The sequence below is a fragment of the Budorcas taxicolor genome, chromosome 5 (genome assembly GCF_023091745.1).
Source record: "Budorcas taxicolor isolate Tak-1 chromosome 5, Takin1.1, whole genome shotgun sequence".
NCBI lineage: Eukaryota > Metazoa > Chordata > Mammalia > Artiodactyla > Bovidae > Budorcas > Budorcas taxicolor.
The window spans coordinates 40,708,242-40,734,028 of NC_068914.1; the positions used below are offsets into that span (position 1 = coordinate 40,708,242).

The 25,787-nt window shown below is 44.1% G+C and overlaps 1 protein-coding gene across 1 annotated transcript in view; it reads right to left on the reverse strand.

Moving 5' to 3' along the window:
- DISC1 (DISC1 scaffold protein) overlaps positions 1-25,787 on the reverse strand; it is a 433,412-nt gene that overhangs the window by 225,155 nt on the left and 182,470 nt on the right. The window contains exons 7-9 of the mRNA XM_052639485.1: positions 20,184-20,238; positions 15,733-15,835; positions 2,308-2,496 (exon numbers count right to left, since the gene is read on the reverse strand). Of these exons, the coding sequence (XP_052495445.1) occupies positions 2,308-2,496; positions 15,733-15,835; positions 20,184-20,238 (347 nt within the window). The remainder of the gene's footprint in view (positions 1-2,307; positions 2,497-15,732; positions 15,836-20,183; positions 20,239-25,787) is intronic.

Below are 25,787 nucleotides of genomic sequence, written 5' to 3' on the forward strand. Positions count from 1 at the left end.
TGAGTCACTTTGCTGTATAGCAGAAATTAACACAACACTGTAAATCAACTATTCCTCAATAAAGTTTTTTTTAAAAAAGAAAATATTGCTGAACTGAATATTGTCCAAATTTGTTTTCATCTTTTCTCTGAGATATAAATTTCCTGTTTTGCGCCAAAAGTCTTATGATGGCAACATAAGACATCTCATAGTTTTCCTTGTTTATATTTTTAAAAATTTAAAACAAATTTATAAAAATTTATAGCAAAATTTATTTAACTACAAAATTAGACCTACAATAACATAATAAACTGCAGCATTTCATCTTGGAGGAACACGTTGTCATTTCTCAGGACTATAGTTATATATTAAGGCTCAAATGCACAGTGTCTAGTTTACATATTTGGCAAAACACAAAGCTCTGACCTGCAAAGGTGAAAAAAAGATAAGGCCCACTTAGAGGTGTCCACGGCTGAGAGGACACAACAATGGTTGACAGCGGCACCTGTCGTCCAGATAGCTGCAAAGGAACCTCTCTCTGCAAAATTTAGGAAGCCTTTAAAACAAAACGTATTAGCAGTGAAACGACACACCTATTTCTATTAGCTGATTTCATATTTGTTTGGTTTTAAATACTAATCTTCATTTACTTCAATTTGTGGAGTATTTTCAAATAAGTGTGTTAAAAGTGTTAGTCACTCAGTCACATCTGATTCTGCAACCCCATGGACTATACCCAATGAGGCCCCTCTGTCCAGGGAATTCTCCAGGCAAAAATGTTGGAGTAGGTAGCCATTCCCTCCTCCACAGGGATCATCCCAACCCAGGGATCAAACTCAGGTCTCCTGCGTTGCAGGTGGAATCTTTACTGTGTGAGTCCCCAGGGTGAACCTATTTCAAATCTGGCTACCTAATACCTTCATTCTTGTTTCTTTTTATTTTTAAAAAATTTTTATTTTTACTTTATTTTGCTTTATAATACTGTATTGGTTTTGCCATACATTGACATGAATCAGCTACGGGTATACATGAGTTCCCAATCCTGAACCCCCCTCCCACCTCCCTCCCCATATCATCTCTCTGGATCATCCCCGTGCACCAGCCCCAAGCATCCTGTATCCTGTATCGAACATATACTGGTGATTCGTTTCTTACATGATAGTATAGAGGTTTCAATGCCATTCTCTCAAATCATCCCACCCTCTCCCTCACCCACAGAGTCCAAAAGTCCATTCTAAACATCTGTGTCTCTTTTGCTGTCTCACATACAGGGTTATCATTACCATCTTTCTAAATTCCATATATATATGTTAGTATACTGTACTGGTGTTTCTTTCTCCAGTTTCATCCACCTCATTAGAAATTTTTAAACAAGTATACTTTATAAATATAGTTCTTTATTAGTATGAATGTCATTCATTTATCTAGTAAACATTTATTTAGGAAATATGATTTACTATGTATGAACTTTGCCTTCCAACAACCTCTAGTTCCCAAGGGAAGGGCAAAGGTGTATGTACACACACACAATCTCAGGATCTTAATAAATTAATGCAATTAATCTGTATCACTTAACCAGCTTATGAGATGAATAATCTATCATCTCATTTTACTGGTGAAGAAATGGGTTTCAGCATCTATTGTATTTTAAATTTTCTCCCTATGATTTCATTCTGTATATTAGAAACTGAATCATCAGAAACTCTTTACTACTTTTTTTTTTTTAAGAAACAGGTTTGACTTTATTAATTTGGGCTAAACCACAATCTGCTGAAATTATCCCTCAGAGTGAAACTTCAAGGTGACCTCATTTACTGATAACAACTAGACAAGGAGAGACCACAAGAACAGTTTAACTGCTGCAACAAGCGGATACTTTGGCCAAGGCAGTGTCTTCTGCATCTGCCCCTTCTTTGTGGGCAGCTCTCAGAAAAGACCACAGAGAAGAGGCACTCCATGGTCTCTCCTTGCTTTTCCCAGAGCCAGCCTGCTTTCGTGTACAACTGTGCAAGCCAGAAGGCTGAGCCAAGGAACAAAAGGGAGATAATTGTCAGCCAGAAAATTCTCAAGACCTGTGCCAAGGGGGAGATTGCCTCAAGCAATCACAAGGCCATTAGCAAACATAGAGTAGAGGAGGAGGAAAGACAGGAAACGAAAAGGCATCAGATTGATAGCAAAACAAACGCTGAAGAAATTGTGCCCTGTTTTCTAAGGCTCCTGGCAAAAATATCCTGTGTGGCTTCAGGATAGCCTTCACAGTGAAGGGTACATGTGAAGCAGTACAATAACGGCACACATATTTCATCGGGCAACCATGCGACCACTTACCATAGGCAGCTCTCCCCTGGTCCAGTTCTTGCCTGAGTCTGCTGTAATCTTCTTTCACACTTCCCAGCTTTTGGACGTTCCTGGAACTCAGTACCAACAGCTTGTGGAGAAGCCCCTCCAGCCCTTCCCTCTCCAGCGTTAATGATCTGATCTCCTCTGTGAACTCCTTGGCTGTACAGAAATGGTTTCCTGCAGCGCATTGTGGGAGAGAAGGAGGGGAAAAAGCATTAGAGCATCCCTACACACAGAAGACTCAGCCATAGCAAACAGGTGCTAACAGTGAGAGTCCCATGGATGGCAAGGAGATCCAACCTGTCAGTCCTAAAGGAAATCAACCCCGAATACTCATTGGAAGGACTGATGCTGAAGCTGAAGCTCCAATACTTTGGCCACCTGATGTGAAGAACTGACTCACTGGAAAAGACCCTGATGCTGGGAAAGATTGAGGGCAAGAGGGGAGGGGGCGACAGAGGATGAGATGGTTAGATAGCATCACCAACTCAATGGACACGCGTTTGAGCAAACTCCAGGACACAGTGAAAGACAGGGAAGCCTGGCGTGCTGCAGTCCGTGGGGTCGCTAAGAGTCGGGCATGACTGAGCAACTCAGCAACAACAACCGTGTGAGGCAAGGAAACTGGAATTTGCGGCTGTGTGAAGGAAATGGCAGCCCACTCCAGTGTTCTTGCCTGGAAAATCCCAGGGACGGGGGAGCCTGGTGGGCTGCTGTCTATGGGGTCGCATAGAGTCAGACACAACTGAAGCGACTTAGCAGCAGCAGCAGCAGCTGCACGAATGGCCTCTGTGGAGGAATCAGGAAGCATGCTGACAGTCCTTCTTAAACTAGAGAAACTTCTAGTCACTTTTCCACCTTTTCTCATTGTATTTTGTTTTAGAGGTTCCATTGATTAATTTATGTCCTTCTGAAACACAATGACGCAAAAATGTCCCAGTGAAACCCAGGGAAGCTACAGGGTATCACTCCATTCAAAACATCCAAATGTCAAAGAGGTGAAATATTACAGTAGGGTGGAGAGGGATTGGGCCTTGGAGTCAAACTAGACTGAAATTCAAACCATACTGCCCTGGTAACTCAAACTGTATGACCTGGAGCAAAAAAATTAGCATATGGAATTTCAGGGCAAACTTCTTACAGAATATGATTGTGCTGATATCAATAACCTCAGATATGCAGATCACCCTTATGGCAGAAAGTGAAGAAGGACTAAAAAGCCTCTTGATGAAAATGAAAGTGGAGAGCGAAAAAGTTGGCTTAAAGCTCAACATTCAGAAAATGAAGATCATGGCATCTGGTCCCATCACTTCATGGGAAATAGATGGGGAAACGGTGGAAACAGTGTCAGACTTTATTTTGGGGGGCTCCAAAATCACTGCAGATGGTGACTGCAGCCATGAAATTAAAAGACACTTATTCCTTGGAAGAAAAGTTATGACCAACCTAGATAGCATATTCAAAAGCAGAGACATTACTTTGCCGACTAAGGTCCGTCTAGTCAAGGCTATGGTTTTTCCTGTGGTCATGTATGGATGTGAGAGTCAGACTGTGAAGAAGGCTGAGCGCCGAAGAATTGATGCTTTTGAACTGTGGTGTTGGAGAAGATTCTTGAGAGTCCCTTGGACTGCAAGGAGATCCAACCAGTCCATTCTGAAGGAGACAAACCCTGGGATTTCTTCAGAAGGAATGATGCTAAAGCTGAAACTCCAATACTTTGGCCACCTCATGCGAAGAGTTGACTCATTGGAAAAGACTTTGATGCTGGGAGGGATTGGGGGCAGGAGGAGAAGGGGACGACAGAGGATGAGAGGGCTGGATGGCATCACCGACTCGATGGACGTGAGTCTGAGTGAACTCTGGGAGTTGGTGATGGACAAGGAGGCCTCGCATGCTGCGATTCACGGGGTCACAAAGAGTCGGACACGACTGAGCGACTGACCTGAACTGAATACCTGCATTAGAGATGACTGCAAGAATAAACCTGAAATTCTATAAAATTCTAAGCAAAACATATGGCACATTGAATTTATCAGGGGTGAAAGAATCCAGGTCAATACATGGAAATTAACTGTATTTCTAAATACCAGCAGCAAACAATTTAAAATACTATGTATATTTTAAAACTCAAAATACTTAGGGATAAATTTAAAGAAACATGAGAAAACTTCTACACACAAAACCATTTTGAAGCTTCTGAGAGATCTAAGGAAGACTTCATAATTAGAAAGACATCATATATACATATATTAAAACTGAATTTTGCTATGATTTTCATTTTCCTCCAATTGATCTATTGATTCAATACAATTTCAATCCAAACCTTATATGAGTCTTTTGTAGAACTTGAAGAACTTATTCTAAAATGTACACGAAAATGCTAAAGCAAAACATCATTAAAAGGTAGAACGGAGTTAGAGGGCATCTGCTACTTGATTGCTTATTAACACTGAAGTTATAGTAAATGCAGACAGTATGGTACTGGCATAGAGACAGACAAACAGCTCTATGGAACAGAACAGACAGTCTAGAAGTGGACCCACACTCACAGAGTTAAGTGATTCTCAACCGAAGTGTCAAAGCAAGTCAATGAGGAAAAAGGAGTGTTTTCAGTGAAATACTGGAACAAGTAGCTACCTACCCGGGAAAAACAGTAACCCTAATACATACCTCAAACCATACACAGAATTTAGAGATGGACCACAAACCTAAATGAAGAAGTGAAACCTGTAAAGCTTCTAGAAGATATAGAAGAATATTTATCTAACTTTGGAGTCAGCAAAAGTTTTATAAAGGATGCAGAAAATATTAATTATAAAAGAAAAAATGGATAAATGGACTTCATCAAAATTAAAAACCTCTACTTCTCAAAAAATACCATTAAGAAGATGCATAGGCAAGCCACAGACAGGGAGAAAACATTTACAATACATATATCTGAGGAAGGACTTGAGTTCTGCAACTCAATAATTAAATCACAAATAACCTGACTGGAAAGTGGACAAATGATGCCACAGACACATTACAAAGATATACACACGGCCAAGAGGCATATGAAAAATTGTTGCCAGGAAAATGCACATTAAAGCTGTGGAGATTCCACTGCAAAACCAACCAGGTGGCTCAGATTAATTGGACTGAAACCAGTTAACAAGGACAACCCGCTACTGGAACTGTCCCACATGGTGGAGAAATGTACAACCACTTTGAGAAGGGTTCTGCCAGCTTCTTATAACCTTAACATATACCCATCCTGTGATCCAACAATTCCGTTGCTAGGTATTTACCCAAGACAAATGAAACACATAAGCAAAAATTCTGGACTCGGATCTTCCCAGTCGCTTTACTCACAACCCCAAACTGAAGACAACGGAAACATCCATCAGTTGGAGAACGCAGAAAAAGCGATACATCTACACACGGGAAGGCCACTCTCCAAGAAACAGGCATGAACTCTTCATACATGCAGTGACACGGAAGTAAATCAAAAAAGACACAAGAGAGGGTACCCTACAGGGTTCTGATGATATTAAATTCTAGAATGTGCTCAGTCTCTCAGTTGCGTCTGACTCTTTGCAACCCCGTTGACAGCAGCCAGGCTCCTCTGTTCTCCACTATCTCACGGAGTTTGCTCAAATTAACATTCACTGAGTTTTGATGCTATCTAACCATCCTATTCTCTGCCATCTCCTCTCCTTCTGCCCTCAATCTTTCCCAGAATCAGGGTGTCTTCCAGTGAGTCAGCTCTTAGCATAAAGTAACCAAAATATTGAAGCTTCAGCTTTAGCCCTTCCAGTGAATACTCAGGGTTGATTTCCTTTAGGATTGACTAGTTTGATTGCCTTGCAATCCAAGGGATTCTCAAGACTCTTCTCCAGCACCACCGTTCAAAAGCATCATTATTTGGTGCTCAGCCTTCTTTACGGTCCACCTCTCACAGCAAGAACCATTTGAGTCCTAACTGTTGATATAGATTTGTAAGATCAGGAAAGCACCAGCATTTAAAACTTGAAGAATGGTGTAAGCAGCTTGGCAGAAAATCCTATAGAAAACAGTTCACTCTTGGAGGAAAAAAGTTACATCACCAATAGCCTCACTGAGGCAGAGGATGATAATGTATGGAGAAACAGGAGTCTTGACTTGAGTCAAACTGTGTATCAGGACACTCAGTCTGAATATGAAACATTTTAGAAAAATCTTAACCAATTCATTGCCCTTACATTTTTCTTTTTAAAGAGTGATATGTGACTTTTCAAAAGCTTAAGTACATCTAAAAGGGCTATTTCAGTAAGTATAAAATAAAAAGTCTAAGCCACAGAAAGCATTGCATCATTGTTTAATTGACAGCAATTTTTCTTTCTTAGTACTATATAAAATAATGGCTCATTTTATGTTCACTAAAATACATGTTGTTATCTCTGCTTTACAGTGGAGAAAAGTGAAATCTAGAGAACTAAACATCTTGCTGAAGGTTCCATAGCAGTAAAATGCAGGGCAAGTTTCCAACTCAAATACAACTCCAGAAGTCTCCAGAATAATAGACTGTGCTATTTATTTCTTCATTTTGATTATTTAATAGGCAGATTTCAATATTATATAAATATGGAAAAGGTTACAAAAATTTTTTCCATGTTAGGGCATTCTGAATACCCAAAAAATATCATTTCTGTTACTGAAATCCAGTTTCCAATTCCATGACTGGATAAATATCTTTTGAGACTGTTTATTGTCTCTCACTGTGTGGGCGTATACAGAAAGAAACAGGCGCAGTCCCTGCTCTCCAGGAAATTATCGTGAATAAAGGGGAGAAATTGGGGAATTCCCTGCTGGTCCAGTGGTTGAAGCTTCGCCTTCCAATGCAGGCAGTGTGGGTTCAATCCCTGGTGGGAAGTTAAGATCCCACATGCCTCATGGCTGAAAAACCAAAACATTAAAAAAAAAAAACAACAACAACAACAGAAGAAGCAATATTGTAACAAATCCAATAAAGACTTTAAAAATGGTACATATTAAAAAAAAAGGAAGGGGAGGGGGGATAAGATGTATGGTTAATATAATATATATATATATATATATATATATATATATATGCAAATATTCACTAGAAGGGTTGTTGGAAAGGAGATAATTCCAGAAAGGGAGATGGAGGCAGGTTCTCCAGGAAAGAATGTAAGGTTTCCAAAGAAGAAATGGGAACCTGGTTAAGCAAAGAGCCTCATCTTTGGTGGGAGGCGTATGACTGAGGTGGAGCCTAGCACAGCCAAGAAGTTGGTGGAAGCCCCTAAAGTCAAGCCAGTGGGTTCGAACCACTTAGGAAAACCAAAGTCCTGATAAGCAGAGCAGGCTGGACTCCACAAGCTTTGAGCTGTAAATGGAAACACAATTGAAACTTTTCTGGATCCATGACTTCTGTCTGAAAAATGGCCAGTGAGGGCCGCCGCTGGTGAAACCCCCAGAAGGGCCCCAAAGAAGCCCAAGGACCTGCCCCAGAGGTGTGGTTGCCGACGAACAACGCAGTCCCAGCACATGCAGCACCTTCAAGTTCCCTTCTCAGCCTGGGCTGAGGGAGCCCCCACCAATACCCCAGACCTAACCTTCACCCTCACTCTTATCCTGCAGGGCCATATTCTCAAGGCTACAGAGTTAATAAAATGTGGGGTAAGCACCAACTGGGCCCCAGAGACTCCAGGCAGAAGGTGCCAAGTGTGCAACTTCCTCCCGAGAATAGTTCAGAGACAAGACCTCTCAAAACAAACAGGAAGCGACTACAGAGATGGAGTGAGTGGCAGTACGGAAGGGGCCCTGCAAATACATCATCAGGCCCTCCTGCAACTCATCACCAGCTCTAGAGACCAAGGCCTCAATAAAACGTGAGAGCAATCACTAATTAGGAACCTTCCTTGATCTGAAGGGGTATGGCTTGGGAAAATACAGAGTGATGTGGAAGTTTTATATACACAGAACGAGAGTGAATTCCCAAAGAGACAGTCAATATCAAAACCCATGCCATGAGAAAGCATGACAGTCCCCTTGGTTAATATTTCACAAGCATTTTGGTTTCAGATCCAAGCCCAGGAGGTGAATCTGGCTTGAGGCAGCCCTCTCTGATTGCTGAAACTGGCCAGAGTGTTTAGATGAAAATTGAAAAAAAGAAATGTTAATCCTTGAAAGAAGTTCCATCAGCGACCCAGTAACCCCAGTCTCCATTACCCTGATGGGCCTTCCCTAAAGCCAAGGGGAATCTGTGTGCTGTGTGCTTAGTCACTTAAGCTGCGTTTGACTTTGCAACCCCATGGACTGTAGCCCACCAGGCTCCTCTGTCCATGGGATTCTCCAGGCAAGGATACTGGAAGGGGTTGCCATGCTCTCCTCCAAGGGATTTTCCCAACCCAGGTGTCGAACCTGGATCACCTGCATCTCCTGCACTGCACGTGGGTTCTTTTACCACCGAGCCATGGGGAAAGCCTGGAATCTTAGGGGTGCGTATATGCTTTGGCATCAAGTTGCACACATGCCCACCTGCTCTGCCCCAAGGGAATCGCACATAGGCCTTCAAGTAGGTTTTTTTAAAGCACCTGTCAAAATATTTTATTCTACAAATAACACAACTAAAAACTTCTAGGAGTATGCCAAAGCTAAAACTGATGTCATCCATTCTGTTCTCTCTAACTTTATCCTGAGTGTCTCTGAATTCAAATATTTACTCTTTTCTGCTTCATGATATCTGCAAGTTACTTTCTGAGGTCATTACTTGAGTCTCATAGATTATAGAGCTCATAGATAAATTCTCCTTTTGCTAAGTCACTTCAGTCATGTCCAACTCTGTGTGACCCCATAGATAGCAGCCCACCAGGCTCCACTGTCCTGGGATTCTCCAGGCAAGAACACCGGAGTGGGTTGCCATTGCCTTCTCCAATGCATGAAAGTGAAAAGTGAAAGGGAAGTCACTCAGTCGTGTCTGACTCTTAGTGACCCCATGGACTGCAGCCCGCCAGGCTCCTCCATCCATGGGGTTTTCCAGGCAAGAGTACTGGAGTGGGGCGCCATCGCCTTCTCCTTTAGTCTTCCCAAAAATCCAAGAAGGGGCTCTTGTAATCATTGTCTCTGCTTTCTAGTTGAAGAAACGGAGGCCCAGAGAGTGACTCTCCCAATGTCACAAAGCTTTGGAATTTGAAGATGTCACATTAGATTAGTGAACTTGAACTTGGTTCTTCCAACCTCATGGTAGGTGCTCATTCTACCAAACACAGTTCAGTAAGGGACTTAGTAAACACATGGCCACAGGTCATTCACGCAGGGAGGGAACCACAAGGAGGCGAGTTGAATCCTGTGCTCAGACGGGCTGTTTCACTCGGTCAGTGCCCAGGCCTCACAATGACGTCCGCCCGTGGGGACGTGCACACGCATAGTACTCGCTGGGCCAAGTGTGTTTCCATTTGTGATGATTCTCCTAAAATTATCCTCTTCAGTTCAGTTCAGTTCAGTCACTCAGTTGTGTCCGACTCTTTCTGACCCCATGGACTGCAGCACGCCAGGCTTCTCTGTCTTCCCATCCTCTTCTGCCTACCCAAATTTGAGCTATACTTGACTAGGGAGAAAGAAATAAAGCCAGTGTTGAACATAAACCCCTAACTAACAGAATCCTGCATCTCTTCTCTGGTGTGACACCAGATTTTTTGAGGAATTCCAAGTTCAAGTCCACACCGTCTGCCTTCTAGGCACCGCCCTCAGCAATGTCAAGGCCACAATCAAGCACCAGCCAACTGCACCCATCCCCCTATCCGTGGTAGCTCCTTCAGCTAGAATCTGCTATTTTCTGCTGGTTTTGTTTCTTTCTTCCAGCCACCATGATTTCCTGAGACACTGAAAAACATCTTCTGTGAGCCAAGTTCTGTGACTGGTTCTGCACATCAAACATTTTGGAAATGGCCACATTGCATAGAGGAGATGCGGGGAACAGAATGCTGTAACACAGGATTTTATTAATACATAAAACATAGACTGCTTCAACTAGCTTGAGAAAATGAGCTGCCTGGAGAGTATACAGTATACAGATAGACAGTGGCCAGATCATACGTAGAACAGAATCCCAGCCTGCAGCAGTGCACCGAGGAAACACAGCCCTGAGCACAGCAACCAGCAGAGGAGGCCAGCCAGCTGTCAGGCAGACTTGTAGGCAGGCAGACGCTTTCTCTGCCCACAGCCCACAAAGCTAAACAACAGCTTCTGTAACAACCGGCCCTAAATAGCCAGCACTTGATTGATAACAGCTTTCCTAACCTTTGTCCCTGCTTCCAGCTTAGGACCAATCAGAGAAAGCCAAATATGCTCCCCTAAGCAATCATACTGGGTGCTCTAGTTACCTCACCCCTAGCTTCCCCGAGGCCAACAGCTTCCAGGCCTTACTGGAACCTCCTTTTCTTTCCACTGCAAAGCTTTCCCACTCCTCTGTCTGCCTTGGAGCTTCTGCCACAGCATAAATGATGGTGGTTGACTCCCTTGCTATTAAGGTTTCAACAATACCCTTTCCTTCTTCTCATTTGGCAGGTCTCTAGTTCCACCTTGGATAAACATCATCTTTGAAAAACCTTTACTGAGTCTATCAGATCCCCCAGCCATTGATCAAAACCATGAACTTTTTAGAGAGAAGCAAATATTTTGTATTACCTAGAAAAACGAATTTTATTTCTAAGAATGTTCCTATTTCCCTTCAAATCACACAGTGGTAAAGGATCTGCCTGCCAATACAGGAGACGCGGGTTCAATCCCTGGGTCAGGAAGATCCCCTGAAGAAGGAAATGGCATTCTTGCCTAGGAAATCTCATGGATAGAGGAGCTTGGCGGGCTACAGTCCTGGGATTGCAAAGAGTGAGACACAACCGAGCGACTAAGCAAGCACACACACACACACACACACACACACACACACACACACACACACACACACACACACACAAAACAAGGAGGATTTCAGGCTGCCAATGTACCTAACCAATGCATTTTTATTATTCCCCCTGTCTGCAGAGGGCAGATGATTCCTATATCAAGAGGATATCCTCAGTCCATTGATCAAAACCAGGATGGGAGATCTAGACGCTTTCAGACCAACAAAAGGCCCTCTAAGAACCTAAGGGTATCCCATAGGGTCCTCTCATTCAGTAGGGCTTCTAAGAACCTCTGAGCATTGTCCTAGCATCCTCACAGAGATCCTAAAATAGAGAAAGGCCTCTCTTGGAGATGTTTGTGCTTTTGTCTAACACAGTGAGGGTTTGCTATTCTGACTATATAAAAACAGACCTGCCAGAATCCTAAAGAGAGTACCTCCTCCCACCTTGACCCTCCCTGCTGTGGAGCACAGCTCAGAAGGAAATGGAAACTGCGTCACGTACAGAAGTTAAGGGGCTTCCCTGGTGGCTCAGCAGTAAAGAACCTGCCCACCAGCACAGGAGATACAAGAGACGTGGGTTTGATCCCTGGGTCAGGAAGATCGCTGGAAGAAATGTCAGTCCGCGCCAGTATTCTTGCCGGGAAAATCCCATGGACAGAGGAGCACGGTGGGCTACAGTCCGCAGCGTTGCAAAGAGTGGGACTTAGTGACTAAACCAACACCACCACAGAAGCTGATGATGAGCATCTGTCACCAATCCAACCCACAGGGCGGTCCATGGACTGAAAGGGCTGTTCACCACGGGGCTCAAGAGTGACCGGGAAATAGGATGTGGGGGGTGTGTTCCCACCCCAGCTAACTCGGGGAACCCCTCATCCAATCAGTTCTCACCAGTTTCTCAGCTGATCTAAAAACTACACAGAAAACTCAGGCCCTCTGTGCAAGATACCATCTTAAGGATTTTCCTGGGATCCTAAACAGGAGATAATTCACATTTGAGAGAGGGTTTCTCTGCTGCCCAAATGATGCATCTCCTCCCCTGGGCTTAATAGAGACATATCCACCTGCATTCCTGAGAAAGATACATTGATCAAGAAAGGCAAAAACCCTAATTCAGAAGCAAGACTGTATTCAATCTTTTTTCCTCTTAGCAAATGGGGCCATAATTCGAAGGAAATGGAATGTGAAGCTGTCGAGAGCCGAGCCCCACACGCGCGCCCGCATGTTCTACGGGCTGTAAATAATACGCGTGACTGCGCCAGGCACCAAATTGCTCATTAGCTGCCAACATTAGTTGTTTAATGATCTGAAGAGCAGAAGCTGCCAATTATTGTATTCCTTCTTAAAATGACATTTAAAACCCATACATGTAATTATTATACCTTTTCATTAAATTTTTATGTTTCTTCTGGAGTTGATGCGCTATGGATTCATTCAGCTTATAAAACAGGCTGTCATTGCATAACTGGGTTAAAAACCCATACATCACACCTGGACACTAGCCCTGATCTAGCAGCACGCCGTTAATGGGGTTAACTGGACCACAGGACACGTTCCAGGGCCTCAACCTCTCCCTCTCTTCCTCGGGAGCACAGTGTTTCTCCCTCCTACCTGATAGAGCTGATGTGGAAAGATAATACCAAACGCAGAGGAATGCTTAAAAGCAGTGTTCAGGGGCTTCTCTGGTGGTCCAGAGGTTAAGAATGCAGGGAACACCAGTTTAATCCCTCATCCAGGAAGATGCCACATGCCTCAGGGCAACTAAGCCTGTGGGCTACAACTACCAGCCTATGGTCCACAATAAGAAGCCACCACAACGAGAAAACTGCACAGCGCATCTACAGAAAGCCCACGTACAGCAACAAAGACCCACAGCCAATAAATTAAATAAATCTTTTCTTTTAAGTACTATTCAAATGATAGAGTAAGACCCTATTTTCAGACACTCACCTTTTAAGCCTACTGATTAATGGAAAAGTATATCCCTTTATAACTACCAAATTAAGGAAGGATAATGATCCACTGAAAATCCTCCAGAAATCTCTTATCTATGACTAGGTTGTTACTCTGAATACATTAGTTTGTCTCTTGCTACCACTCTTTCCCCTATAGGAAGCGGTTGATCACACCCTCACTAAGCATCTCCAGATACATACATCTATAGAAACCCTGGCTAGAATTACATAGCATCCAGAGTACATCTCATCTCTAAACTCTTAAACAGAAACTGGAAATGCAAACTACACAAATAGCTATTTTATATAATGTGTGCTCCTGCATTTTTAAGAGTCCTATAAGATATAAGCATCTGAACGCAGAGTTCCAAAGAATAGCAAGAAGAGATAAGAAAGCCTTCTTCTGCGATCAACGTAAAGAAATAGAGGGAAACAACAGAATGGGAAAGACTAGAGATCTCTTCAAGAAAATTAGAGATACCAAGGGAACATTTCTTGCAAAGATGGGCTCGATAAAGGACAGAAATGGTATGGACCTAACAGAAGCAGAAGATATTAAGAAGAGGTGGCAAGAATACACAGGAGAACTGTACAAAAAAGATCTTCACGACCTGGATAATCACGATGGTGTGATCACTCATCTAGAGGCAGACAATCTGGAATGTGAAGTCAAGTGGGCCTTAGAAAGCATCACTACGAACAAAGCTAGTGGAGGTGATGGAATTCCAGTAGAGCTATTTCAAATCCTGAAAGATGATGCTGTGAAAGTGTTGCACTCAATATGCCAGCAAATTTGGAAAACTCAGCAGTGGCCACAAGACTGGAAAAGGTCCGTTTTCATTCCAATCCCAAAGAAAGGCAATGCCAAAGAATGCTCAAACTACCGAACAATTGCATTCATCTCACACGCTAGTAAAGTAATGCTCAAAATTCTCCAAGCCAGGCTTCAGCAATACGTGAACCGTGAACTCCCTGATGTTCAAGCTGGTTTTAGAAAAGGCAGAGGAACCAGAGATCAAATTGCCAACATCCGCTGGATCATGGAAAAAGCAAGAGAGTTCCAGAAAAGCATCTATTTTTGCCAAAGCCTTTGACTGTGTGGATCACAATAAACTGTGGAGAATTCTGAAAGAGATGGAAATACCAGACCACCTGACCTGCCTCTTGAGAAATCTGTATGCAGGTAAGGAAGCAACAGTTAGAACTGGACATGGAACAACAGACTGGTTCCAAATAGAAAAAGGAGTCCGTCAAGGCTGTATATTGTCACCCTGCTTATTTAACTTATATGCAGAGTACATCATGAGAAATGCTGGACTGGAAGAAACACAAGCTGGAATCAAGATTGCCGGGAGAAATATCAATAACCTCAGATATGCAGATGACACCACCCTTATGGCAGAAAGTGAAGAGGAACTAAAAAGCCTCTTGATGAAAGTAAAAGAGGAGAGTGAAAAATGTGGCTTAAAGCTCAACATTCAGAAAATGAAGATCATGGCATCTGGTCCCATCACTTCATGGGAAATAGATGGGGAAACAGTGGAAACAGTGTCGGACTTTATTTTTTGGGGCTCCAAAATCACTGCAGATGGTGACTGCAGCCATGAAATTAAAAGACACTTACTCCTTGGAAGGAAGCATAGATAGCATATTCAAAAGCAGAGACATTACTTTGCCGACTAAGGTCCGTCTAGTCAAGGCTATGGTTTTTCCTGTGGTCATGTATGGATGTGAGAGTCAGACTGTGAAGAAGGCTGAGTGCCGAAGAATTCATACTTTTGAACTGTGGTGTTGGAGAAGACTGTTGAGAGTCCCTTGGCCTGCAAGGAGATCCAACCAGTCCATTCTGAAGGAGATCAGCCCTGGGATTTCTTTGGAAGGAATGATTCTAAAGCTGAAACTCCAGTACTTTGGCCACCTCATGCGAAGAGTTGACTCATTGGAAAAGAATCTGATGCTGGGAGGGATAGGGGGCAGGAGGAGAAGGGGACAACAGAGGATGAGATGGCTGGATGGCATCACTGACTTGATGGACGTGGGTCTGAGTGAACTCCAGGAGTTGGTGATGGACAGGGAGGCCTGTCATGCTGCGATTCATGGGGTCACAAAGAGTCGGACATGACTGAGCAACTGAGCTGAACTGATGCATCCCTTATAGGAGTACCCTGGTGACTCAGTGGTAAAAACTCTGCCTGCAATGCAGGAGATGCAGGTTCAGTCCCTGAGTCGGGAAGATCCTCTGGAGAAAGACATGGTAATCCACTCCAGTATTCTTGCCTGGAAAATCCCATGTACAGAGGAGCCTGCAGGCTATAGTCTATGGGGTCACAAGAGTTGGACCCGACTTAGCAAGTAAAAAGTAACAACCCATCCCTTATAAAGAAGCCACGCGGCCCATCTATTCCATGAGTTTCAGTGAGACTCCCTGGGAAGGCTCTGAGTTGTCAAGTGACAGGTGGAATGCTACACAACGTTCAGGCACAGGAAGAATGTCAACCCAGGATGAGAAAGGGGTGCGGCGTTTGTCATCACTCGCTCCAGCTGTCTCCACGTCCCCTCTGTCCCAGGTACCTGAGATGGCAAGCATTTTGGCTTCAAACAGTGCTGGCAGTTGGGTTTCAATATCGTTAACCTTCTTTCTCAGGGCACTGCAGAGTCTTTCACTCATACACACCTAGAAAGAGAGAGGCAGCCATGACTCATCATTTACTCAGGTAAAGATTAGAGGGCGACAGAACACCAGCCAGATTCCCAGGTTTATAAGTGGTAAAGGGGCGATACAGAATAACCGCAGGCAATTTCTTAAAAGACAAGCAACATATAAAGGAAGGAAGGATGGAAGGAAGAAAGAAGAGAGGGAGGGAGGGAAGGAGGGAGGAGGAGGAGAGGAGGGAGGAGGGAGAGAAGAGAGGAGGGAGGAGAGAGAGGAGAGAGAGCAGGGAGGGAGGAGGGAGAAGGGAGGAGGGAGGGAGGAGGGAAAGAGGAGGGAGGAGGGAAAGGGAAGGGAGGGAGGAGAGAGGCAGAGGAGGGAGGAGAGAGCAGGGAGGGAGGAGGGAGCAGGGAGGAGGGAGGGAGCAGGGAGGAGGGAGGGAGCAGGGAAGAGGGAGGGAAGAAACTGAGATGAGCTCACACAAGTGGATACAACCACAAGTAAATAACTGGAGCCCTCTCCCTGCACCCTCCCCAGGGCCTCTGCATGCTGGCATCCTCCTCTGAGTGGCTCGGCTTGTCCCTGGTGGCACAGCCCACAGGGTTTGCCTTGGGAGGAAGGGCCGTGTGGATCACCCACAGAACATAAGCACCCCCCAGCCCTTCCTCCCCTCCACCTGCCCCTGCAGGTTGTCTGTCCATAACGCCCTCTCCAGCTGACACACTGCTGCCATTCTTCTTCATTTCTCTCTTGCCTCTCTGGGGAGGACACACGCTATGGGAGCGGGGATTTCATTCTGTGTCTGGCACATAGTAGGCAGGAAATAACGGTGCACAGATGTTGCAATCAAGGGCACAGAGTTCCTAGTGGACGCTGTCTAATAAAACTTGAGGGTAAATACTTGCTGGGAAGCCAGATTTGAAAAATAGACAAGTAGATCTCAGGAAAGTTTGCAGGTTTTAGCATTTCACTTCCTACATCTTTCTTGATCTTTAAAAAATAGCAAAAATCTTAAATCTCAGTTTGTTTGTCCAGAAGTCTTAGGCTATTTTGTATTTGTTTGAAGCTAAAACATGACATTTTGTTTTATTTAGAGCAAAAACCTTGTATTCAATTGCTACCTATACTGAGATTAATGAACTACCTAAAAAAACCTCCAGTTCAGCGAGCGCAGAGAGCACAGTTGAATAACAATGAATACATATGTGAAGACATCTGGGGGATCCACAAAGGATGTTACTTAGAAGCATCTTTCTTTCCTCACCAAAAACCCAACATTCCATTCAAGAAATGAAAACCCAGGTGGGTTCACAGAGCCCAGAGAAAATATAAAATTTAATCTCCCCAGAAGTTTCCAGCTCCTGCTAGACATTATCACCTTGAAGTGCTTTGCTGACCTCAGACTTCAACAGAGACTCTCTAAAATCAACACAGACCTCGCCCACCCTGCCTAAAACAGTACGCCTTCGCCCCCATGGCCTTCAGCATATTGCTTTCCATTAAGCAGCTGTAATCTCCCAAATCGCTTTATAAAACTCTTCTTATAAATCTCTTCATAAAAATCTCTGGATGAAGGGACAGTGTAAAGGCTTCTACCCCAAAGCTCGCACCAGCAGAGTGGAGCAACCACTGTCCAAAGCCATCAATTTGGAGATACCCTCTCAGTGGCCCTGAGATTCGTCCCAGGGGCGGGACCAGAAGGTAAAGGAAGATGCTGTTACATCCGCCCAAGCAGTCTCATGGGCCCCATGCTGATGACAGGAACATGCCCTCCCCTTGGTCAAAAGCGTGTCACCAGAGGTCCCAGGACATTTCTGTCCACTCCATCACCCCGGTCATGATTGTTGCACCTCATCCGGGTACATCCAGCGTTTCTGATTTTAGCTCACAGTCTCTCTTAACCACAATTGGGTCAGTTTCTCTTTTATTGAGCGAGCTGTCACTATTAATATAAAACAACCTCTAAATCTTCTTATTAAATTGCAATGTACATTCTTTCCGGCACTGCTGAATGTAATCTAATATCTACCAACCTCCAGATACCCCATTTATTTCCAACACTTTCTTCCAACTCCTTTATCCCCTAATTACCTTTGGTTTGGGTAACCCATAAGTCAAAAAATGTAATGAGTGGAAGGCAGGTGCCAGCTCTCTTTGAGGAAGGAGTTGAAAGAATATCAGATTATTGTGTCTAATACACCAAAGAAAGAAGGCTGGGCCAAGCTGTGACTTTTACTTCAAGGTCACCGGTCAATCAAGTTCAGAGTAGAGAGAAAGTTGTTGTGTGCGACTGAGCAGTTTTAATTCTCTATAGACTAATATATGGCCCTGATACACACACATTCATGTATGTGCACATGTACACACCCACCTATATACACAAACACACATGCCTGCAGGCGTGCATGACCCAGAAAACCTGCATCTCCGTTTTTATTTCCAAATAAACTTAGACCCTAAGGAACTCATTATCAAATGGAGCTTTTCCATTTACATTTTAAAATCGTAGGCATGCATTTGTTAATTTTATGGAAAAGCAAGGGAACTGCAATTTTTTGTGTGAATGTTTCAGAGAAAAGATACAAACAAAGCAAAAGGCTTTTGGCATTTGGGCATATCATAGCAGCTGGAGACGACCAACGAATCCCAGTGTCATGCACACATGTGTACCTGTGTGTGCACATGAAATAAGATGTCGTAGAAGACACACACGTACAAACACCATCTGTGTTACAGATTACGCACACCGACACCCTCCCTGTTGGGATCCAGACTCATTCGTGTTACACACACAGTATGTGTGTTTGTCTGATGCCCAATAAACCCAAACCCAAGAGTCCTTTCACGTTTTAATTCTACACAGAAATTAGGATGTACTTATAAACGGCATAATTTCTAGTAGGAAGTGAAAGAGGTGCTTCTACCACCTCCCCATCCAGGAAGCTTTGGCCCCACCTCACCTCCCCAGTGGCTGCCCTGGGGGTCACAGAGTGCGTGGGACAGGAATGTCCATGGGGACATCACCGTCACGGATAAGGTGGAAATCCAGGTGTGCTGTCGAGCATCCGCTCTTGCCTCCTATGACAGAGCTGGTAAACCAAGCCAGTGTCCTTGACCCAGTTGGGCAGGAGACAAGGCATCAGCCACACTGAGCCTGGGAGCCTGAAATAAAGCCCTTTCCCAAGTTCTGCATGGGATTCAGGTCCCCACACGGCCGCCTGAGCCTCATCCTGCCCTTCTGCTCTGGGTGAGCGCTCTGCGGTGGTTCTTTGGGAAGGCGGGGCAGCTGGACTTCGAGCGTTCTGGGGTCCAAGGCTCAGTCTCACAGGAAGCTCTTTTTCGGTGTGGAGCAGAACTGCCCATCAAACAGCTGTTGTGCAGTTTTTAGCAAAATCATATAAAATTTTTTTCAAAAGTGAACTAGACACAAAAACCAGGAAAAGGACCAGAGCCACTGTGGACATTTTTTGCCAAGAATACATCCACTGTCTTGGCTCTGCTGGGGTCTACAAACCCCCCACGGGTCTTCCTGCTCTCCGCCCTGGGGAAGGAGAACAAGATCTTCCCTCCAGCCGGTGGGCTCCTGGCTGCTTTGCTCCCTGCTCAGAATCCTGACCTTTACATATTTCAACCATCTTATAACCACCCTGGTTCCCAGACCCAACACAAATCATTCAAATGATTCAGACCTAGTTCTCTCCCTGCCTCCCCTCTAAAAATAATTTACAGGGTAATTGATCCTGCTTCATAGTTCATCAATAACTTGGTGGGGAGTAACTATCTCTGTGGAGGAGGGTTTTGTTTCGTAAACTGTGGTTACCCTCACTGGCTGCACACTGACTATTTACGTGAATTGACTATGTGCTCCCAGGGAATAATGTTGGGTCCTCTATCTCTACGCAAACCAAGGTGCTGATATGAAGTATAAATGGTAGGTAAGATAGGCAAAATGATTTCAAAGTCAATTTATTAAAAAAAACAAACAAACAAACAAAAAACAAGCACCTACTGTACCATTTCCATCTGTTTGTGAAAAACCTGAACCCAGCCCTTCAGGAAGGGAATGTATTCAACTTGTCAGATTACACCCATCCTAGAAGGCTTTTTAAGCAAAGACATTTGATTCTGCACAGCTGTAATCGTGTTTCCTTCCCCGAAGGCCAAGCCCGTGGATGCCTGGGGACCACAGCCAGAACATCCACCAGAGGAGCCGCCCTCGGCCCTGGCTTGTGGGCTGGCCCATCACTTAGCCTGTAGAATGGTTTTGCCAAGTTTATATTCTGTCCAGAGCCCAGGTGATCTGTGACATGAAATTATATCAAAAGAAAACTTCAGCAACTTCTTTAGACAGTGGGCATAGAAAGGTACTTACCTTAGCAGTGATTTCTTTAAGTGACAAGCTGAGGGACTTTATCCTGTCCTGGAGGCTAGAAGAATTGAAAAGAGGACATTGGTCTTGGTAAAATGCTCAGTCCTACCACATGTTTACAAGATGGCAAAACAGTGAAGCTTCTATCAGCCCAATGGCTGAAGAAGAACAGTAGGAAAGAAGATCCCAAATTGGTTCTGTTTGACTGGAGAAGGAAATGGCAACCCACTCCAGTATTCTTGCCCGGAGAATCCCATGGACAGAGGAGCCTGGAGGGCTAGAGTCCATGGGGTCGCAAAGAGTTGGACACAACTGAGCGGCTTCACTCACTCACACACTCACTCACTCAGGAAGCTGAGTTTTCCCTCCCTGATTACGCTCTACCTAGGCTAGTATTGAAATCTGTTAGCATTCCCATAAGCACATCCACTGACAGAGTGAACAACTCAGATGTGTTTCTGGCAGCAAAATATCAAATTACATTCCTACAAGCACCTTTCAAGAAGGACGGTCTATCCAGGGTAGTCTCACAGTCAGGTGATCCAATATAATCTATTTGGGTTAATAATTCACTCAATATGTTCCGAGCATCTTCTGGGTTTAGCAGGGAGGCGCAGCAGAGAGAAGATACATATATTTAAAGTATCTAAAATAGAATTCTCTGCTCTTTAGGCTTTTCCCTGCTTCTCTTTTTCTCCTTAGCTCTATGCATCTTGACATATTTATTTACTCATGTAATTTCTTTCTCCCCTCTTTGGAATAAGAGTTCCACAATTGGAGCAACTGCCTGCATCCTCCTGTGTCCATTCCTGTGTCCTTGGTGTACAAGATAATTCCTGGAGCTTACAGGTGGGCACTCAGTCAATATCTACAGAATGACCAAGTGAATGAATGAAACAAACTCTCAGACTTGATTTCCATCACTGTCATCACTGTTACCTATGGGAGAAAAAGTACAAAGGAGCCACGAAGAGTCAGACACGCCTGAGAGAGCACACACACGTGATAACCAAGGGAGAAAGATGGGGAGGAAGGGTCAGCTATGAATGTGGGATTAACACATACACACTAGTATATATAAAATAGAGAAACAAGGACCTACTGTATAGCACCACGAACTATACTCAATGTCTCAATATACGGGAAAAGAATTTGAAAAAGAATATACATATATGCATGTACATTTCAGATCATCAGCAGTAATGTAGCAGATAGGTGAATTTCTGTTTTAGAGAGGATTGCCAGGTATTATACACTCACAGGTTCTTAGGAAATTTTGTGGAATGTTTAAGAGTTACTGAAATTCATTTATGGAATATTTTCATGGAGAAGGAAATGGCAACCCACTCCAGTGTTCTTGCCTGGAGAATCCCAGGGATGGGGGAGCCTGGTGGGCTGCCGTCTATGGGGTCGCACAGAGTCGGACACGACTGAAGTGACTTAGCTTAGCTATATGCGTGAATGTGTGTGCACCTCATTCAGTCGTGTCTGACCCTTTGCAGCCCCATGGACTGTAGCCCACCAGGCTCCTCTGTCCACAGGATTCTCCAGGCAAGAATACTGGAGTCAGCTGCCATGCCCTCCTACGGGGATCCTCCCAACCCAGGATCAAACCCGCATCTCTTACATCTTCTGTGTTTGCAGGAGGGTTCTTTACCACTAGCACCACCTGGGAAGTCATATTTACATACATAACTGAGTCACTCTGCTGTACCCCTGAAACTAATGCATTGTATAATCATTTTTTTAATGAATTAATTAAAAGTAATAATAATAGTATCTTATAAATAGGTTTTCCCAGCCACATACAAAGACTAATTCATGTATCAACAAGTAAGACAGAATTTAGCTGACCAAAATGTCAGTGCCTTTAGCTCATGCCCAGCGGGTCAAGCACCGTCCTTCCAGGGTTTGACACGTTCATGGGTCTTGGCCCAGTCCCAGAAAGATTAGTCTCCTCTCAAATACTGATGTTAAAGCAGGGAGGCAGAGAGGCAGATAATTGAATGCATTGTTTTATATTTGATTTGATTTATATTTAATTTATTTAATTTATGCTATATTACTTTTCGCGGTAGATTCACCTTCCTAATTATGTTTCGCTCAGGCTAATATTAGCATTAGTTGCATCCCTGGGGTACACACAGAATGGAAGCAATGGGGGGGCAGAAGAATATAAATCATCTATACCCCATGCGAGTGATTTTCAAGCTATTTTTAGTAGTAGAGCTCTTTCAAATGAACTTTTACTCAGAATAGTAATATATACAATAGATAATAGGGGATTACTCTGACTGAGGTGGGATGTCTGGCCTGGGGTACAAATGAGGTCACACGGACCTGCACACTGAATATTACCACCGTCACCCAGGCGTGTCATTCACTCAGTCACGTCTAGCTCTGCAGCCCCATGGACTGTAGCCCACCAGGCTCCTCTGTCCATGGGATTCTCCAGGCAAGAATCCTGGAGTGGGTTGCCATTTCCTCTCCCAGGGAATCTTCCAGGGGTCCCCAAATCATGATTCCAGGAGCAGGAATACAAATTGAAAACCACCAAATTAGAGGAGTTAAATGTTTATAAATATGAGTTACATGTACTTCAGTGATTAAAATGAATCCCCACGTTTCTTTGAAGCCTGCATATGGTTAATGACAAGTAAACTGCTCTCTCAGATCAAATTATGCGGTACCCTGGAAACACACATTGTCTCCACAAATTAGCACATAATGTTTTAACAAACACACCAGGCCTAATTTACTCAAATGAGTGTCTTCCTAAAAGCAGCCACCCTAGGAATAATAGTGTCAAACATTTATTGAGCACTTACTGTGTGCCAGGCACTCTCTCTTGTATTCCTTACATGGATTAGCCTTTTAAATTCACATGACTCTATGAAGTAGGTATCTAATATCTACATCCTCAGACGAGAAAACTCCAAGAGAGATTTCAGTAATTTTCCCAGGGTCAGCTAGCTGGTAAATGGGAGAATGATAACCCAGGCAGTTTAGCTGTCTGTTCTTCTAACCACTAAATTATGCTAGCTCTTCTGGAAGATGTGTAATTATTTGAGGTATACTGTCACTGTATACACTGGCTTTTAGAATCCTATTTTAGAATGGTGTTGAGTTTACTCAGTCACATCTGACTCTTTGCAACCCCATGGACTGCGGCCCGCCAGGCTCCTCTGTCCACGGGATTTCTCAGTCAAGAATACGGGAGTGGGTTGCCATTTCCTTCTCCAGGGGATCTTTCCGACCCAGTGACTGAACCCAGGTCTCTTGCATTGCAGGCGGATTCTTTACTGTCTGAGCCACCAGGGAATTTACAACACAAATTCATTATTTGTAAATGGACATTATCCTCTACTCACAAATGGTACTTAAATCATTTGACTGAAATTCACCCTCACCACATGAAGCCTCAGAAAAAGTTGAGACTATTAAGAAGAATGTGCTATACAGAAAAGTACAATAGGGGCAGCTGGGCTTGAGGCTGGTGGTGGTAAAAGGAAATTGAGTATACAGGGGTCTATTACGGGTTGAGAGTGTGCCCCCAACCCCAATTCATTATGTCAGTGTCCTCAGAAGGGTACCTTATTTGGTGATAGTGTCTTTACAGAGGTCATCAATTAAAACGAGGTCATCCGGGTGACCCTAATCCAATATAACTGGCGTCCTTATGAAAAGGGGAAATTCGAACACAGAGAGAGACACACACACGGGGAAGACCACAGACAGGAACACAGGGAGAAGGCAGTCACCCACGAGCCGAGGAGAGAGCCTGGCACAGACTCTCGCCGCACAGCCCTAGAAGGAGCCAGCAGCGCCCACACCTGATCCTGGACTTCCCGCCTCCAGCACTGTGTTAATTTAAGCCCCTCGGTCTGTGGGAGTCTGTCATGGCAGCTCTAGCAAACTAACATATGTGAAATCTCCATTTTTAACAGTATGATTAATTACATGTGTTATTAAGATCCTATACCTGGTGCTCCAATTCAGTTCAGTTCAGTCGCTCAGTCATGTCCAACTCTTTGTGATCCCATGGACTGCAGCATGCCAGGCTTCCCTGTCCATCACAAACTCCTGGAGCTTGCTCAAACTCAAGCCCATCAATTCGGTGATGCCATCCAACTATCTCATCCTCTGTCCCCTTCTCCTCCTGCCTTCAATCTTTCCCAGCAACAGGGTCTTTACAAATGAGTCGTTCTTTGCATCAGTGGCCAAAATATTGGAGTTTCAGCTTCAACATCAGTCCTTCCAATGAATATTCAGGACTGATCTCCTTTAGGATGGACTGGTTGGATCTCCTTGCAGTCCAAGGTACTCTCAAGAGTCTTCTTCACACCACAGTTCAAAAGCATCAATTCTTTGGCGCTCAGCTTTCTTTATAGTCCAACTCTCACATCTATACATGACTACTGGAAAAACCATAACTTTGACTAGATGGACCTTTGTTGGCAAAGTAATGTCTCTGCTTTTTAATGTTGTCTAGGTTGGTCATTGGCGAAGGAAATGGCAACCCACTCCAGTGTTCTTGCCTGGAGAATCCCAGGGACGGGGGAGCCTGGTGGGATGCCATCTATGGGGTCGCACAGAGTCGGACACGACTGAAGCGACTTAGCAGCAGCAGCAGCAGGTTGGTCATAGATTTTCTTCCAAGAAGCAAGTGTCTTTTAAAATCATGGCTGCAGTCACCACCTGCAGTGATTTTGAATCTCCAGAAAATAAAATCTGTTTCCATTGTTTCCCTATCTGTTTGCCATGAAGTGATGGGAACGGATGCCATGATCTTAGTTTTCTGAGTGTTGAGTTTTAAGCCAACTTTTTCACTTTCCTCCTTCACTTTCATCAAAAGGCTCTTTAGTTCTTCACTTTCTGCCATAAGGGTAGTGTTATCTGCATACCTGAGGTTATTGATATTTTTCCTGGCAGTCTTGATTCCAGCTTGCTCCAGGGTCCAAGGAAAAAAGTCTACTCCATGTGGTCACGATGGCCCTTCTGCTTGTTTCAGACTAGTAGATGATTTCATTTTCAACTCACCCAAGTGGGAAACAGAAAACCTCTCCCACAATAGATTGTAAACATTCTTGCCTTGTAGTGTAGGCTCTAAGGACAGGTGGCTATAAAAAAATTGCATGTGACAATGTCTTTGAGTTTTTAAAAACTGATTATGGGGCCTTTGAAGTGGAAGTGGCAGTCGCACAGTCGTGTCCTACCCTTTGCGACCCCGTGGACTGTAGCCCGCCAGGCTCCTCTGTCCATGGGATTCTCCAGGCAGGAACACTGGAGTGGGTTGCCATTTCCTTCTCCAAGGTCTTCCCAACCCAGGGATTGAACCTGGGTCTCCTGCATTGCAGGCAGAGTCTTTACTATCTGAGCCACCGAGGAAGCCTTTGGGTTAGTATAAAAGCACACAAATGCCTTAGCTTCAGGTTAGGAGTGAAAAGCGGCTCCCTTAAATCCCCCGGAGAAGGGAATAGCTTCCCACTCCAGTATTCCTGCCTTGAGAATTCCGTGGAAGAGAAGCCTGGCGGGCTACAGTCCTTGGAGGCAGACATGACTGACCGACTCACACTTTCACTTTTTCACAGTAACTAATCTACACAG